The sequence below is a fragment of the Kogia breviceps genome, chromosome 14 (genome assembly GCF_026419965.1).
Source record: "Kogia breviceps isolate mKogBre1 chromosome 14, mKogBre1 haplotype 1, whole genome shotgun sequence".
NCBI lineage: Eukaryota > Metazoa > Chordata > Mammalia > Artiodactyla > Physeteridae > Kogia > Kogia breviceps.
The window spans coordinates 53,882,224-53,899,867 of record NC_081323.1 but is presented as its reverse complement, the minus strand read 5'-3'; the positions used below and the strand labels follow the sequence as shown (position 1 = coordinate 53,899,867).

Below are 17,644 nucleotides of genomic sequence, written 5' to 3'. Positions count from 1 at the left end.
AAACCACCATCCTACTGACTAGGGCATCAGCTGGGATGATCTTCCTTGTTTCAACTCATCCTGTGGGTCCTGTGGCCTTGGGCATCTGTGCAGTCAAACAGAAATGGAGGTCCCATTTCTCATGTGGGCAAGGCAGGAGCATGAACCAAAAGATGCCCACAGGAGATTGAAGGCCCCAGTGGGGGAAGGCATCGTCTTCCATTCGGGTCCAGCGTGGAGCTGGACTCTGCACTTTACTGGCTCCCCGGGGAGTCCTTAGTGAGGCTGCAGACATTCCAGCCACACAGGGCAGGGCTTCCCTCCCGGGCCCTCAGAGAGCTCCAAGGACTTCTCACCCACCCGCCTTTGGTCCAGCCCACCTGCCCATCCATGGGACCCAGGGCCAGAAGGCGTGTGCCCAGCGCGCCACCTCCCTGTGGCACTCCGGCCAGCCTTTGCATACTGCTGGGTCCCGGCCAAGGCCCGGAGAGCTGGGGCTGCCACTCCAGCCCCTGGGCAGGATGCTCTCTCGTAACTGTCCCTGTGCCCGCAGTGGGCCAGGCAGCAAGCAGGGCCTCTGCCTATGCCACAGGCAGCCCTCAGCAGAGCAGCCCACCCAGGAAGGCTCTCCCTGAGCCCTGCAGAAACTCTGTCTCTGCCAGCGGCGGGTGAGCTCCGGGCAGTACAGCAGGGCTTCTTTCCCCATGATGTCAACCTTCCTTTCCCAGCAGACTGCAACCCTCCTCCTTCACGTCCTCACCTCAGCTCTTCTGAGGCCTGACCAGAGATGCCACACCTCGGGCACCTAGGAGGTCATCTGCTGGCCCAGCTGAGCTTTGGCCTTCTGCTTGGCACAGCAGGCATCCTCCCCTCTTGCCCGTTGACTCAGCCCCTCAGCAGGACCCATCCCTCCCAACCCCACAGGCCCAAGAGGGACCTGCCACCCCTAAGACTGCCAGGCAGCCCCTGGCTGGGGATGAAGATGTCTGCGTGCGTGGCAGGAGAGGCCCCGTGCCTCGGCCCTCACGGCCTCCCATCCACCGGCTCCAATCAGAGAGCAGGGGTTTGCCCTTGTCCCTGACCTCCAGAGGAAGGCAATCAGACAGGGAATTTGGAAGGGAGATAACTCATCAAGGAGCCTGGCTGCTCCGCAGAGCATCAAATCAGCTGAGAAATAACAATTGTGTCACCAAAATTAACTCTGCATTTGCAGCCGGCCACCAGGCAGGAGCAGCCCCTGGAGCTCCTCAGGCAGCACAGCCTAAGCCGGTCCTCTGAGGGCCTGGCTGCAGCCTGGGGGGGGGCCCTGGCACCCCCGCAACCCCATCCACTCTGCCTCACCCTGCCCTGCTTCCTAGCCACCACAGAGATGGGGCTGGGCACGTGTCCACCCCGCAGGAGCAGACCAGGTGCGTCCTGGAGAGCAGCCCCTCCTACTGTGGGCTGACCAGCACCCTTGGCCAACTTTCCCGGCTGGGCTGCGGCGAGAACAGTGGAATGCTAGGGTGGTGCTGCCCCCTAGTGGAGAGGAGCGGGAGGGCCTGGGCTCTGGGAAACGTGAAAACCAACAACTGGGCAGCCACTGGCCTCAGCCAGGAAACCCGGGTCCAAGAGGTCCCTCTGGCCCCCTCAGGCAGCCAAACCAGGACCAGTGGGTTTCCCAAAACCCAGAGCAAGAGGAGAGGACTGAGCTTCTGGGCCCACACCCCACTCTTCCCCACTCCCCCACCCAGTCTCTTTCTTGTGTCACCTCCCATCTCTTTCCCCTTCCCTTCCACACTGCTTTACTCTTTCTCCCTAGCTAGGGGAGGCCCCCTGGAGACAGCTATGGGGCATGACCTGGAGCTTGGGTTCTAGTCTGGCATTGCTCTAAGGAGCTGTGTGACCTTGGGCAAATTGGTTCACCTCTCTGGGCCTCACAAACTCACCTGGAACATGGGGGTCCCTAAGAGTCTGTCCAATTTGAAAAATCGGACCGCTTGGCATCAGCCTTTCACAGCTCTCTTGATCCGTGAGTAGATCAAGGAATAGCTTGTAGAGCTTTGGGTTCCGTTTATAGGCCCGGAGTCGGTCGCTTTATAAGTGAGGCTCAGTTTCTTCATCTCGAATTGTGGAAGTTGTCTCCTCCTACCCTAGAGCAATGTTTATCAAGTCATTTTTCAGTAGTAGCAATGATATGTTGAGAGGAATATTCTCAATTTGTGAGAACATAGGTTAAAGACTAGATGATGTTTCAATGTTTTGCTTTTTCAATTTTTAAGCTTCTTTAATTTAAAATTTTAAAACTGCTGGTATTCAGCAAAAGTACTGACTCATTTCCATGGCTGAGACTCTAAGACATCTGCTCCTTGCTCCTCAAATCCCTGCCCTTCCTGGCAAGGGCAAAGTGCCTGCCACCAAAGCACAGCCCTTGGTGAACCGGTGACCAAGCCGCCTCCCCACAGATCCATGTAACAGCGAACCTCCTCTCTCCCCCAGATCGCCGAGACCTACGCCTTCCTTCCACGAGAGGCTGTGACCCGGTTCCTGATGAGCTGCACAGAGTGTCAGAAGAGGATGCACTTTAATTCCAACGGCCTGGAGCCCAAAGGTAGGGGAGGGGGTGGGCGTGCTGGAGGCTCAGGGGAGGCTCTGTGGGGAGGGGCTCTCCCCCAGAAGGGCCTGCCCTTTGCTGGCACGGACAGAAAAGTTCATGGCCAGCAGATGTCACAATTCCCAGAGGCCAGTGTGGGTCCATGGAGCTGCCCAGAGAGCCTCATTTTAGGTTTGTTTTTTTTTTAAACTTTTTTTAAATGTCAAGTTTCACTTAAAAACCAATAGCGCATTCCTACTGCCCTTCAAGACTCTCCTCTCCCACCGAGGTTCCAGGTGGAAATGGCCACCTCGCCCCATTCCCTGAGCTCTGCAATACTCGCCACCCAGATGTCACCCCAGGCGGTGTGCACATGGATCTGGTCTCACTGACCCGACTGTACATTCTCTGAGGACAGGAGCACACCCCCCACTGCGTGCACCCTCCTACCCTATAGCCACCCACCTGCCATTAGCAGGGCTCCCTAAATATTTGTCCCCTGCCCCCCACCCCCAGTACACACCCAGGAGATCTGTGGGGATTGGTTAGAATTGAAAATGCCCAGAGTACTTGCGATGAGCCGAAGGTGGTCCCTTAGACCGACAGCCAAGCTCTCCAGCTCTACCCTGCCCAGTGAGACGCAGCAAGGACCCCCGCTTCAGTCTCCCACAGCCTCTACCTGAACACCCCAGAGGCCTCCAGTAAGTCTGGGCCAACTGTTCGCAGGTGGCTTTGGCATAGTGAGACAGGCCGTTATGTTTGGCTGGTGTGACCATAACTCAGCGCTGAGAAATGACGCCCCGGTGGGTGACTTGTCAGGGCTTCTAGGCATCAGGCCCTCAAAGGTTGCTGAGGTCGGTGGGCATTTGCCTGAGGATGGGGACAGACTCGGAATGAAGGGTGAGCCATTTACTCAGGTGGTGCCCAAGTGGCGTCCACCAAATACGTGGAGAAACCAACAGCGAGGCCCGACGACAGCAGAGGAATTGGAGCATAGGTGTCGAGTGAGGTTTTCCTCCTAGTTGGTAGAGTCCCCGATACGACTTCTGACAGCAGCCACCTCACCAAACCCAGAGGCTTTCCTGTCTTTGGGGGCCATTAGGCCATGGCCACTTCACTGAGCTCATTGGATGGCCACTAAAGTATGAAGGACAGGAATTAATCTAGTTGATCCCTCGTAAGTGCTGGCTTCCTGCTTTAAGAGCAGGGGCTCCAGGGCCACACTGGGTGGGTTCGGATCCCAGCTCTGCCGCTCAACAGCCGTGTGTTCTGAGCAAGTGACTTCACCTCTCTGAGCCTCAGTTTCCTCATCTGTGAAATGGAGTTAATAATGGCACCTACCTGGTGGCGGGGGTGGGGGGCGGGCAGGGTTCTGATGAAATCTGAGAGTTAATCCCTGTACCTGGCACAGGGCTACCATGCCGGGGGAGTGAGCCATGGCTGTGGCAGTTATTGTGATAACGTGTGGGGCCTGAGTGAGGCCCCTGCCCCACGTGGCCTGGCCCCCGCTGAGCAGCTGAAACCCCTGCACCAAGACAGCACTTGGTACCTGCCCATGGGCCAGGAGGCTTTCCCTGCTGCATTCCCCGCCCTGCCCGGGTCTGGGTCCCAGGGACGCGGGCCCTGGTGGTGGCTGCTTGGTCCCTGCCCGCTCCTCCGCCTGTCCCACCCCCAGGGGGAGGGAGGGGGGCCCAAGGGAGGTGGAGGGGCAGAGAGCACACGCGCCAGCTTTATGGGTTCTGTGCTGGAGCCTCTCTGTCCAGGGGCTCGCTCCAGCAAGACAGAGGGCAGGCAGAGTAATCCTGCACTGTGCCCATCCTTGCCTGTCCTCGGGCAGAATGTCACTTCCCTGTCCCCAGGAGTGGAGCTTCTCGCGCAGGGAGAGGAGGAGATGCTGAGGGAGCAGGAGACCGTGTGGCCTCAGTGTCTCAGAACGTGGGCTTGGGGTCTGGCAGGCCTGGGTATGCCGCCCTGCTCCCTGCTGTGTGTCCCGCCCTGCTCCCTGCTGTGTGTCCCTCAGCAGGTTCAGGGATCTCTCTGAACATCAACTGCTCACAACAGCTCCTATGACCCTGTGAGGGCTCTGTCCCTGTTTACAGCTAAGGAAAGGAGGCACAGAGAGGTGGTAGGGTGAAATCACTTGTCCGAGGTCCCCAGAAGGCAGGGGAACTTACCTTCCCATCAACAAATGGGAGTAACGCTTCCCTCTCTTTTTTTAAAATTTTTCGTCCACGCCACGCAGCTTGCAGGATCTTAGTTCCCCGACCAGGGATTGAACCCAGACCCATGGCAATGAAAGCCCAAGTCCTAAACACTGGACCACCAGGGAATTCCCCCGTCTCAGGGTTTTCATGAGGATGCAATTGAATTAAACGAGCCCATTCTGCCAGGCGCCTGGTGTAGTGGGTGCCTAGGGAGCATCAGCCTGTCCCCCACCCTACCCCCGTGTTGTTGTACCACCCAGGCACAAGACTGCCAATGTCCAGGTGTCCCACGGGGAGATGCACGGTCAGTCACCCACCCAGGTGAGCACCCCGGGTCCACAACCTGGCCGCTGGGCAAAAGGGAAGGGTTTGGTTTCTGGAGGCTGCCAGTGGAGAGCCTTAGAGGCTGAAAGGCTCCCCTGTCTGCTTGATGGCCAGAGGCACTAGCGCCTGGACCACCCTCACCAGCTGGCCGGTTCTCCCTTCTCCTGCCCCAGCTGGGAGCCTGGAGATCCTGTCTCCGCCTGCCATGCTCCCTCGCCCACCCTCCGGGAAATCAGAGCCTGCCCCCAGGCCCAGGGGCAGGCCCCAGGTTCCTGTCCCAGGAAGGTGGGGCTGGAGGGGGACAGGGAACAGGATGGAGACTTCTCGAGGGGCTGCTGGGAGGACGCCTCGCTTCCTGGCCTCATGTTATAAAGAAAGAAAGGAAGCAAAGCAGCCTCCCCTGCTCAGTGGTTTGTCCCAGCACGGGGCGGAGGGGGGGGGGCTGGACAGTCCTGTGCCCTCCCCCAGCGCCAGAAGCACGAACAAAGGAGGCTGCCGAGGAAGTCCGAGGATGGGAGATTCCAGGGCCTGCCGGCTCCACTCTCCTCTTCCACCAGCCCCTGAGTCTGGACTGGAGGAGGCAGAGATGAGAACTGGGTGTTCCATGTGCCCAGCTCTGGCTGCAGGGGTGAGGGGCCTCGGGGGCACGTTTCACGTTTCTCTGATGTGATGAAATACTGTTTGCATGGCTGTAGACTAGGAGTTAGCAGTGGGCAACGCCAGTCACCTACGGAAGGGTCCCTTCCTCAGCGAGAGCCATCCACTCAGGTGGCAGCGCCTTTGCAGCCGGGCCCATATTCCTCTGTGGTTTCCAGCCCCCTCCCTGCCTGGCCCCTCCAGATCCCCGCTTCCTGTCCTGCCCCATGTGACCCCATCCCTGCTCATTCCCCTGCCCCCGCAGTCTCTCCTGTGCTGGCCTCTCCTCTCTCGGCTCTCATCCTCACTCGCTATATGACCTGGGGAGGTTGCATAGCCTCCCCACGTGTGGTTGCGTCATCTGTAAAATGGGGTTATTGACACGAGCACCCACCGCACGGAGTCCTTGGGAGCATCACACAGGAGGGTCTGCGTGGCGCTCTGGCAGGGCTCAGTAGCTGTCGTCTGAGTGATTGAACGGAAGTCCTGTTGAGATCCCCTCTCCACAAGGCTGCCTGGAGCTACTTCACGGCCCTCTGAGCTCTTCCTCCTTGGAGCGCTAATGGACTCGCCATCAGTCCTGCCCTGCTGAGCACAGACACTGTCCCTACGCCCTTCCCCCCACCGTCCCCACCCAGAATGCACACACATCGGTGCTCCTGGAAGACTTGCTGACCTATTGATTCGCTTCCCTGGGAGAGAGGTTTTTTCATCTGAGCCAGCCCCAGGCCTGGCTTCTCTAGTTCCAAATCTGAGCCCCTTGGCAGGCTGGCTGCTCTCGAGGCTCCTCTGTGCCAGGCCTTCATCATGCACACGTCCTTCAACCCCCAGCTCTGACCCTGAGAGGTCTCACCCTGGCATCCAGAAGCTACAGTTGTCTCTGGACGGAGGAGTTCTTCCATCCTATAGGTGGAAACTCATGAGAATTGCCCCCTTGTGTTTCACCTGGAGGGTCCGGGCCACCACCTCAGCTGGAATTGCATTGATTGGCAAATGTCACTGGAGCCCAGCTGTGATCAGCTCTCGGCTTGGCCCTGGGGGAACCTCTACATCCTGGTTATTTTTAAGGCCTGTAAAACTAGGACTAGTGCTTGGGCTGGTTTCAGTTTTTCTTGGCAAAAAGGTGTCGAAACATTTCTTTGTGTGGTTCCTCTGCTTCTCTCACTAGCAACCTACTGGGTTATTTCAGCTCCGTGACCCTTCCTAGCTCCTAACACACCCGTGGTCTCAGGTTACTTGTAGTGGCTCAGGCGTGGCTGCTGTATTTGTTGACCGCAGCGGGGACCTGGCCTGCCCATCAGAGCCCAGGGAAGCCACTTCTTCCTCGTTCGTGTGTCCACCTTTGCTCATCCCCCATCCCCCTACGAGCACCGGACTCCATGGAACCCCCACTGGCCCTGTTCCTTAGCGCTCTCCTAGTAAGCTGTTCATCTTCGTGTGTGGCACTTATCACCCCTGGCACCATTTGGCTTCCCACTGCCAAAAACCCTGCCTGCCTGTCTTCTTGCTGTGGTGTGGCCGAGCTCTGGCCTCCCATAGCCAGCTCCCTGGCACGTTCCCTCACCTGGAATGTGTCCCGCCCGCCAGGGTCCCACCTCCCCGACAGAACCCTCACTTCTGGAACTGCAGATGCAAGCATTTCACTGCACACCGATCTCGGATGGATTCGTGTGTGTGCCCGGGATGTCCCTGCTTCCCCAGGCGAGGGCATCCAGCCTCCTCTTCCCGAGCTCTCCTGGCTCACCTCTGAGCACTGGAAGCAGTTTCTGATCTGTGGACCTGCTGTGGAGGGAACAGGCCAAGGAAGACCCCTTCTCCCACCCCACAAGAGTGCCTTCCAGCCATTGTGTTTTTTCTCCTAAACCCAGCTATACCTGGCTTTCTTAAAGTTACCTTTTCATAAGTAGTCATGGCTTTCAGGCAGGACACAGGTGACCATCAAATAAAGGGACACAGTGTCCGGCCTCCATGGACAACAAAACACAGAGCGTCGCCATGGCAGCTGATGAAGTCTTCATTTGAGGCCCTTAGGGTGGGGGTCCCTTCTCACCTACCATGTTGTCTAACAGCTTTTCAGCAGACAACCACGCCTTTGAGGGAATGAAATGGAAATGGCAGAATCCTCCATCTGAAGACCCACATTCCAAAACAGGAACCACGGCTCTTTTGAGTGACATCATCTCAATGTGGCTGCAATGTCTGCCTCACATATTGTATCCAACCTCATGGAGCTGTGGAGGCCAGGTCCCAACACGCCCCTGGGTTGAAAGAGGTCACGTCTGGGTTGATCGTGGGGCGGCAAGAAGAAGAGGACCCAAGGTCACAAAAATGCATTTTAGTTTCCCCACAGCACTGGGCATCTGTGCCAGAGGGGCCAGTGTGCACTGGTGTTAGAGAACCCCTCTGCCACAGACCACGAGGAAATCCCGTAATAATAAGAAAGGTTTGGCCCATTCCAAGCCAGTTTCTGAGACATTCTATTAGTGACATTTACCTCCTCCTGGACAAACAGAATTCTGCATAAGACAACATAGCTTTAAAAAGCAAAACAAGGAATTCCCTGGTGGTCCAGTGGTTAAGACTCACCACTTTTATTGAGGGGGACTGGGTTTGATCCCTGGTCAGGGAGCTAAAATCCCACACGTCGCATGGCGTGGCCCAAAGGAAAAAAAAAAAAAAGTAAAACAAAGCTCTGCATTTTTATGAAACTTGATAAGAAATGTTATTCAAGCTGTACAGTCACCAGAAGGACACCACCGCAAGACGCATGGACCCTGTTTTCTGCGGGGCTGATCCTATCTGCGCCAAGTAGGAACTGCCCGGTGCCCTTTGGGTAGTTTCTCCTCCTTGTTTGCAGGGGTTTCTTTTCTTTCCTTTTTTTTTTTTTTTTTTTTTTTTTTTTTTTTTGTGGTATGTGGGCCTCTCACTGTTGTGGCCTCTCCCATTGCGGAGCGCAGGCTCCGGACGCACAGGCTCAGCGGCCATGGCTCACGGGCCCAGCCGCTCTGCGGCATGTGGGATCTTCCCGGACCGGGGCACGAACCCGTGTCCCCTGCATCGGCAGGCGGATTCTCAACCACTGCGCCACCAGGGAAGCCCCTTTTTTTTTTTTTATGTACATCTTTATTGGTTTTTTTTTAAAAAATACACCTTTATTGGTTTTTAAAAAATACATCTTTATTGGGTTTTTTGTGCCTTTTTTCTTTTTTGTGACAAAATATTTACAACACAAAACATGCCATTTTAATAATTTTTAAGTGTACAACTCAGTGTTAGTTACAGTCACACCACTGGGCAATCATCACCGCTGTCTGTTTCCAAAACTTTTTCGTCACACCAAACAGAAACTGCGGACCCGTGAAGCAGTAACTTCCCATTCCCAGACACCCATCCCTGGTAACCTCTCTTCAACTTTCTTTCTTTTTAAAAAATTTATGTATTTATTTATTTCTGGCTGCATTGTGTCTTCATTGCTGCGAACTGGCTTTCTCTAGTTGTGGCAAGCGGGGGCTACTCTTCGTTGCGGTGCACGGGCTTCTCATTGCGGTGGCTTCTCTTGTTGTGGAGCACGGGCTCTAGGCACGTGGGCTTTGGTAGTTGTGGCTCGCGGGCTCTAGAGCACAGGCTCAGTAGTTGCGGTGCACAGGCTTATTTGCTCCGCGGCGTGTGGGATCTTCCCGGACCAGGGAACGAACCCATGTCCCCTGCATTGGCAGGCGGATTCTCAGCCACTGCGCCACCAGGGAAGCCCTCTTCTACTTTCTGTCTCTGTGAATGTGCCTGTTCTAGATGTTCCATCCACGTGGAATCACACAGTATTTGTCCTGTGGCATCTGGCTTCTCTCCCTCATCAGAGCGTTTTCAAGGTTGCAGGGGCCTGTCTGGCCTGGGCTCTGGTTCTGGAGCGGCAGATTCTGCAAATCCCTGCCTCTCAGCCCTGTCACCCGCTCCCGTCCAGCACATCTCCTGGGCGTGGTGCTTGTGGTGACATGCAGGCTTTGGCCCTTCCGGAAGTCGTTCCCACTTCTCTCACCACTCAAACCCCAGCCCATGAACAGAACTAGGCACCAGGGGGAACATGGGCCAAAGGCCTGGCACCCTTGGAGGCAGGGGGAAGAGGCAGCCAGAGAACAGGTAACCACGACTATTCCCTGGGTGAAGCCAGGTCAAGCGACTAAATGACGAAATGAGGCCCCGCTTCATGTGACGGGTCCCAGCAGGTGACTCCAGGGTTTTGAGCTTGGTCACAGCAGGAGACATCTGAAGGGGAAGCTAGACTGGAGAGAGACGTGATGGGCTCCCTTCGAATCGTGTTTCTCGTCTCCTTGACTTATTCCTGTGCCATTGCAGTCTCTCCTAAATGGCACCCGTGGTGGCACCCAAGATGCAGAACACAATGGCTGGGCAGTGTCCACTGCAGGAGGCTTTGCAGAAGGCAGCATGGCCAGACATTTCAAGAGTTTCCAAGTACTCCTACCCTTTGACCCACAAATTCTATGTCTTAGAGTCTGGTCTAAAAAGGAAACGATCATAAATACAGACCAATATTCCTGCACAAGCATGTTCCCTGCAGTGTTTATAGTAACCTCCAATAGCAAACAACCTAAGTAATCAATCGTAAGGGAATGACTTAAGGAAACTATGAGAAAATAGTACAGGGCTATAAAAATTATATTTGCCAAGCAAAACGAGATTTTTGATGGTGGGGGAAATGCCTATGAGAAAATGTTAAGCAAAAGAAAAAATTTTTAAGCAGACTGTAATTCTCTGTATGCATTGTGATATCAAGTATGTAAAAAAGAGAAATCACAGGGAAAAAATAAACAAGCATATGCCAAGCTTCTTGGTGCAATTATGGTTTTTAAAATTCTTCTTTACATCTTTCCACACTTTGCAAATACTCTACAAAAGGGATATGCATTACTCTGATGTTCAGGACAAGAAAACAATAAATGGGAGGAACAATACTCCTCTCTGTGTGATGAAAGAGGAACTAGAATTTGGGCAAACTGGAGGCCTGGCCCAGACATGCGAGCAATGTGGTCCCTGATGGTGCTTTGGGGGAGATACCGTGGGGGTTGGGGGACGGGGTGGGACAGTGTGGCACGTGAGCTGGCTTAGGCCAGCATTGGAAACTTAAATGACTTCAGGGGCCTGGCAGGCATCATCGTTGAGTGAAAGTGTGCAGTGCAATAGGGAGGGGTGGGGACTGTGGCAAAATGGGGCCCTCACACCCTGTCTAAAAGGAGCGGCTGCTGCTCAGCTGCAGTGGGTGTCTGCCACGTGGGACCTTCCATTTCTCAAAGGGGTCAGAAATCCCTGGTTGTCAAAGGCGAACTCTCTCACTAAACACTGGCACTTAAGCGTCATGCAGTCCACATCCACGGGCCAGGCACAGTGGGCAAGTCCCCCCGTCAGTGACCTCCGGCCTCCCCTCCCTCCTCTTCAGTCCCTGTGTTGGGTCCCCCATGTGGGTGCCAGGCTGCTGGTGGCCCACAGCACAGGCTGAAAGGGGCTTCCTTTTCTTCTTTCCGCCAGAAAACGAGCCTCCCTCTCCTCTGGTCTCCGGGATTATCGATTACAACATGCCCCTCACCTCTACGTACCTGAAGCAGATGAAGTTGCGCGTGATGAATTCCCAGGAGCAGGTAAGGCGTCCGCCCCCCTCAACCCCACCTGGAGGCGCCCTGACTTGCCTGGATGTGGTTGATCCTTTCCGAGACGTAGGGCCACAGCCTGTGTAAACACACTGGAAATCAAAGAGGCCCTTATCTGGTTATCTGGGCCATGCAGTCCAGGCTGAGAGGGGAGGGAAGGAATGTGTTCCTAGTTAGAGGGTCTGCTGGGTCTTCAGTGAAACTTTCCTTCAGCGCAGGGGTGAGGGAGGGGGTGGGTAAGAGCTGCCCACCTTGGCTCTTAGGTTGTTCTCTCTCTGCTCTGCCCTTTGTCTGCTACATCACTCGGCTCCTTTCCCCCGAGAGAGGGGGGCCCTTGCTGCCTGCCTGTGGCTTCTGTCACCCTTGGGGCCCAGACAGGCCAGGAAGCTGGGCCTTGGAGGGTGGCCTGGGTGACATAAGGCCCTGGGCTCCCCCTTCCCGGCTGTCCAAGACTCCCCAGCTGTGGATTGCCCAGGGCTGTAAGGCACCATGGAAACAGTTTATGAAAAGAAAACCCCTCCTGCCTGCCTCCCTACACAGCCCACCTTCTAGCCCTTTGCAAGGCAAGTAGCCTGACTGTCTTTCAGAGAAGGACTAGTTGAGTGCCACCCCCTCCCTCTGCCACTGCCCCAAAACTAGAGTAATAATGTCTTAAACTCTCGCTTCAAGTTTTTTCATCTGTTGTGACATACGAACCTACTGGATCTTTGAGGCCTGCCTAGGGGAACGGATTCTTTCTCCTCCGTTGAAAGTCTGACTTCCAGCCCTGGGTGCATTCCGTCCTGGGTATGGCTGGTCTCCTTGACAACCTGAGCGTGTGTCCGCCCGGGGGGGTGATGGCTGTGCAGTCAGCTCCGAGGTGATGTTACAGGACGTGCTCAGGTGGCATCTGGGGCTGTGGCACCCAGTTTGAGGATCTGAGCTGGTTGGCTTGAGTTCTGCACTCCCCTGAGGAGGAGGCATGGTGTGCCCTCCCATCCTTACAGCCTCCAAGGGTCAAATGAAGTAAGCTTGGCTCTGGGTAGTAGAGCTGTCTGCGTTTCTTGCGTCTTTTCATCTGAGATGGTCTATTCTATGATGGTTGCATCCCTAAGAAACTTCATGTACTCATAAACAATGTCAGTGGGGAAAATGGTGTTGGGTTTTCAACTCACAATGGCAAAGTTGCTTTTGTGCTGGAATGCCAGTTGTAAGAGTGTTGCTTTTGTTAATAGTTATAAAATCTAAATACCACCACGCAGGGTGAAAAGCAGGGGCACTCAAACAGCCAAACAGCTGGAGTACAGCCCCATGGCTCTTTCTTTTCTACAAAATGGCGCTCCATCCAGCTCCACCAGAACCAGTAGGGGTCAGTGTAGCCCAGTCTGTGATCCCTCATTAATGGATTCTGTTATGTTTCATTTGGTATACAAATTCCTACTGTCTGTGGGGCGTTAAGACTGTAGGTTAGGTACATTAGCAAGGATTCAGTCATTCAACAAATATTTATGAAGCCCCACTCCGTGAGCCAGGCTCTGGGGATGAGCAAAGACAGTACCATTCCTAGCTCTTCTTATGATCTAGGGGGAGACAGACACTAATGAAAAAATTACACACAAATGGTAATAAGCCATCATGGTGCAGCTGTGACAAGTGCCAGGAAGGAGACTCATGGTGCCATGAGTACTTAGATGGACACGGTGCAGGGACTGAGGCAGGGGTCAGGAACGTTTGCCTCAGAAGGGTGTGCTTGAGCTGAGATCAAGATCTGAAGGGAAGAGAGCTCCAGGCTGAGGAAACAGCTTGTGCAAAGGCCCTGTGGCTTGAGGGAGGACAGCACCAGTGAGAATTTGTGAGGCTGGTGTGGCTGGTGCGGAGAATGTGAGGAGTTCTGTAGCTAAAGAAAAGTGGGAGAAGCACAGTGTTGGGCATATAAGCACTTGATGCACGTCTGTGAATGAACGGAAATTCATGTAACCAGATGGATAAGTTGCCCTGGTGAGGTTCAGGCTACTCCCAAAGGGAGGAAGAATTGTGGGAGGTGTTTGTCCCCAGGATGCTGCGGCTGGGGCTGAGGCTGAGATCGTGGTGGCCTCAGTGGACAGTGGAGTTGACTGTGTCTTCCTTGCCTCCATTTCTGGTTTCCCAGATGGGGATCATCTGAACATTCCCGTGGTAGGGGATAAAGGCTCCGACCCTCCTTGCGCACACCTGGCAGGAGAAGTGGCACCCCACCTCGTGCCTGGGGCCCTTCAGCTGTCAGTCTCCCACATGCCGCGCACTGCAGTGAGCGCTCAAGGCCTCAGCCTCTCAGCCAGCACCGTTAGCCCGATTCTACAGCCAGGCACGTGGCAAACAAGAAGTCGCATTGCTCATTAGTTTATTTATCTGCAGCAGCAAGGAAGGGCCAAGGACCCAGATGTCTTTGATTCTTCAGCTTAAGTTGGAACTGAAAATACATATACTTGAATTGGCAACTTCTTTCCTGTAGTGAAGTCAGAGCAGGACTGGGTGAATGGCTCCCTATCCCAACGCAGCCACAGGACTACCTCTGCTGCTGTCAAACCCCGTGTCCCAAGACAAGGCTCTGAAAGTAGTTTCATTCCCTGCAGCATCCCTGCGACCCCGAAAGGCCTGCCGACAGAAGACACCTGTAGTGTCTACAAATCACTCATGCAGGCTACGTGGAAAACAAACCCAAATCAAAAGTATCTGGAGCTGGGATAAATGATATTTTATTAATGCTGAGCAAAGCTCTACATCTAAAACTCTGGGTGGGAAAAATCTAAGAATTCATTTTTTTTCCAGCATTAGCTATCCAGGAGACACTGTAAGTGAGGCAAGTAGAACATGTTCCCCTCACTTGGCTTTGAACAGACAACGAACAGGTGGTGGAGTGTGCTTGTGAACTGGACGGAATCATGTTACCTTTTGTCCAGTTGTGTTGGATTAATGTGCTGAGAAATGGGTCTTTCTCCACAGAAGACATTAGGTAATATGAAAATCTAATAATAATATTCACACGGGGGGCTTCCCTGGTGGCGCAGTGGTTGAGAGTCCGCCTGCTGATGCAGGGGACACGGGTTCGTGCCCTGGTCCGGGAGGATCCCACATGCCGCGGAGCGGCTGGGCCCTTGAGCTATGGCCGCTGGGCCTGCGCGTCCGGAGCCTGTGCTCCGCGACGGGAGAGGCCACAACAGTGAGAGGCCCGCGTACTGCAAAAAATAAAAATAAAAAATTCACACGACCAAAAAAGATTCTTGACATCTCATCCAGTGCAGCAAATATTTATGGTGTCCTCAACATGCAAGACACGTAGGGGTCAGACTCCACCCTCCCGGGAGCTCCATCCTAAGACACAAGACCCCCCAGGAGCTGTCAATGCGGTGGCCACATTGAGCTGAAAATAGGCGAGGGTAGCCTGATAAAATTGGTTTTTTTCCCCCTTACTTGGGAAAACAGTCATAAAGATATAAAACTGAAATCACATTTAGTTGTACTGATGATTAATACATTTTCTTGTAGGGGGGAGGGTGTGAAGATTTCATGAGATGTGGACTGTCTCGGAGAATGTTCCAAAGCATTCTCTGATAAGATGGGGTCCTAGGGAGGGGTGCAGGCCGAGCTCATAGGGCCAGAGGCAGCCAGCAAGTGCACCCCCAGCCGCTGATGTTTCAAATCCCCTCTCAGGGCTGTGTGCAAGATGCACCAAGAGGAATGTTAGGGTCTCATCTTCACGCAGCCACCGATTTGTTTTCTGTCTCATTTTATTTTCTTTCATACTTTTTATTTAGTTACACAAATACACATGGCCTCAGTTGCCAAAAAGCAAAAGCATGGTGACAAAAATCACCATCCTCTCACCACACAGATCACTGTGAATATTTTGGTGTCCTCCCTTCCAGACTATTGAATAGAAAAGGGAATTATCCTGTATGCACCATTTTACAACCTGCTTTGCTTTTCTGATGCTGATTTTCCATCCTATTCAGTCTCCTTACCCTCTGGGCCCTGACGTTTCCACCTACCACTCCTTTCTCACCCATACCTACCCATCCACCCATCCATCCATCCATCCATCCTGCATTTGAACTGGCATGGTTCCAGGCGCTGAGGAGACTGGTGAACAGAGTCTCTGCCCTGCCTGCTCTCAGAGTTCGGTGAGAGAGACAAGGAAAACGGAAATCAACGCTGTGGGGTCTGTAGGAAGAGCTTAGAGGAGGAACAGAGGAGGGACGGGGAGTGAGCACGGTGGATGCTGTTTCAGCACTTTACACACTTCACCCCTCAGCCTCACAGCTCAGCAGGGCCACGTTGTCATCCTTGCCTTACAGGTTCGTAGCTGAGGCTCAGAAATGTTCTGTAACTTGCTCAAGGTCACACGGCCACTAACATGAGCTGAAACTCAGACCCCTTCCATCCAAACCTGTGCACTTGCCATGGCCGCAAGCCCTACTTCTCCCTGTACTTCCTGGATGAGGGTGTGCTCTTTAGAATCAGAGGCGGTGTGCCACCTGGGTACTGAATGTCAGATCGCCGGCACGGCTAGTGGAGAGGAAATGTCCTTGGCAGAGACACTGGCAGAGCAGGCAGAGAGCTTTGTTTGGCTTGGGAACTGGGAGCCGCCTTAAATATATAATGCTTAAGGAAGTACGGGAGAAGGGATTTGGTAGGGGGCTGGGGTGGGGTAGAGGTCTCCCCCTACCTCGTGAACGCTCAGTTACCTTCAGGGGTGCGTGTATAAGTTGATATCCACGTTATGGGTGATGTGATCCTGATCTTTCCTGAGATCGCAGTGTTTGAACCAAGACCCTGTTGTTGTAGAAATCAGATCCAGATCCGAAGGAGGAAGACAAATCATCTGTGTTCCTTCCCTGACACATACTTGCATTTTATAGTAGCGGAGGCTGAGACCCAGGGCGGCTCAGCAACTTTCCCAGGGCAACCCCTGGCTCGGGCTTTTTCGGTGCCCACCGCCCCTGCAACCCCTTGCTCTTTCCAGAGCGGGAGGGCTGTCAGCACCTTCCTTCGCCTCCTGCCTCCCGTGTCTCCAGTTCTTGGAGCAGCACTAATGTCCCGCTAATGGTTTTAATGGTTCTCCCAGCAGCGTGTGAAGTGGTGCGCTGCTCCATTGTTTAAACCCACGTGATGGAGGCTCTGACTTGACTCCTTAACGCCTGCCTCCCTCTCCTCTGCAGCTCTCGCCTGGCCCTGAGTTTTCCTTGGATCCTGGAGGTTGCGGGAGGAGGGCAGGCTTCCCCCTCCCCCACACACAAGTGGGGCCTGCAGGGTAGCCCCTGCCCAGAGGCTGGGGCGGACGGGGCGGGGGTGGTGTCTCCAAAGTATGGGCCCTCCTGCTCCTTTCAGCAGGCCAGCATGGAGCACCACTGTTCTCAACCAAGACTTCAGCCCACCCACCAAAGACCCTGGAGTCCGGCTGACGGTACCAGTTCTGGCGCCTACCAGCTGTGTGACTCTGGGCAAACCATTTCACCCCTCCACGCTCCGTTTTCCTCACGTTACTTGAGAATAATAACAATATAGCTACCTCACTGAGTTATTCCGAGAGTTAAATGACCCAAAGCAGGCCTAATGCTTAGCACTGTGCTGGACACCTCAGAAGCACAGAGGAAATCTCAGTAACCTCTGCTACTGTTGATGGTAATGTTATTATGCAGCCTCGGTTTAATAGACACAGTGAATGACCTTGTCCGAGAGACCAGCGCCACAAAGATGAGTAAGACAGCGTAGCTGGTCTCAAGGAGCTCTTCTTAGTAGAGGGGACAAGACAGCAGCCAGGGAACTGTAATCCAGGACAAGAAAACAGAAACAAGAAGGGACCAGGAACCTGCCAGGCGGTTCAGGGGACACTCACTTATTTTAAAATGAGATTTGGACCAGCAAAGAGGGCCCAGGTGAGAGAAGCTGAGGGGTAATAGCTCTAGGAGGACCTGGGCTGGGGAAGAACAGAGCCAGTTTGGGAAAAGGAGGAGAAGGAAGAAGAGGAGCCAGAGGGGACTCAGAGCATGCACCTCGTGCAAGCAAGGCCACGAGAGAGCCCTTTCCTCAGCCAGAACTCGGGAGCCAGGCAAGGATTTGGGGCAGGAAATGAGCACATTCCAAGTGTGAAACTTTCTCAGGCTTGCGTCTCCCTTAGGGGAGAAGGAAACAAGTCCACTCTGAAAAGCTCTCCACATTCACTTTTTTCTTAACTGTGGTAAAATATATGTAAAATTTGCCATTTTAATCATTTTTAAGTGTACAGTTCAGTGACATTAAGGACATTCACAGTG

The 17,644-nt window shown here is 54.0% G+C and overlaps 1 protein-coding gene across 2 annotated transcripts in view; it reads left to right on the top strand.

Annotated features, from left to right (window-relative positions):
* NOL4L (nucleolar protein 4 like) overlaps positions 1-17,644 on the top strand; it is a 130,630-nt gene that overhangs the window by 55,478 nt on the left and 57,508 nt on the right. For both annotated transcript variants that reach the window (XM_059038243.2, XM_067012365.1), the window contains exons 3-4: positions 2,458-2,569; positions 11,254-11,363. In XM_059038243.2, coding sequence (XP_058894226.1) covers positions 2,458-2,569; positions 11,254-11,363 — 222 coding nt within the window. The remainder of the gene's footprint in view (positions 1-2,457; positions 2,570-11,253; positions 11,364-17,644) is intronic.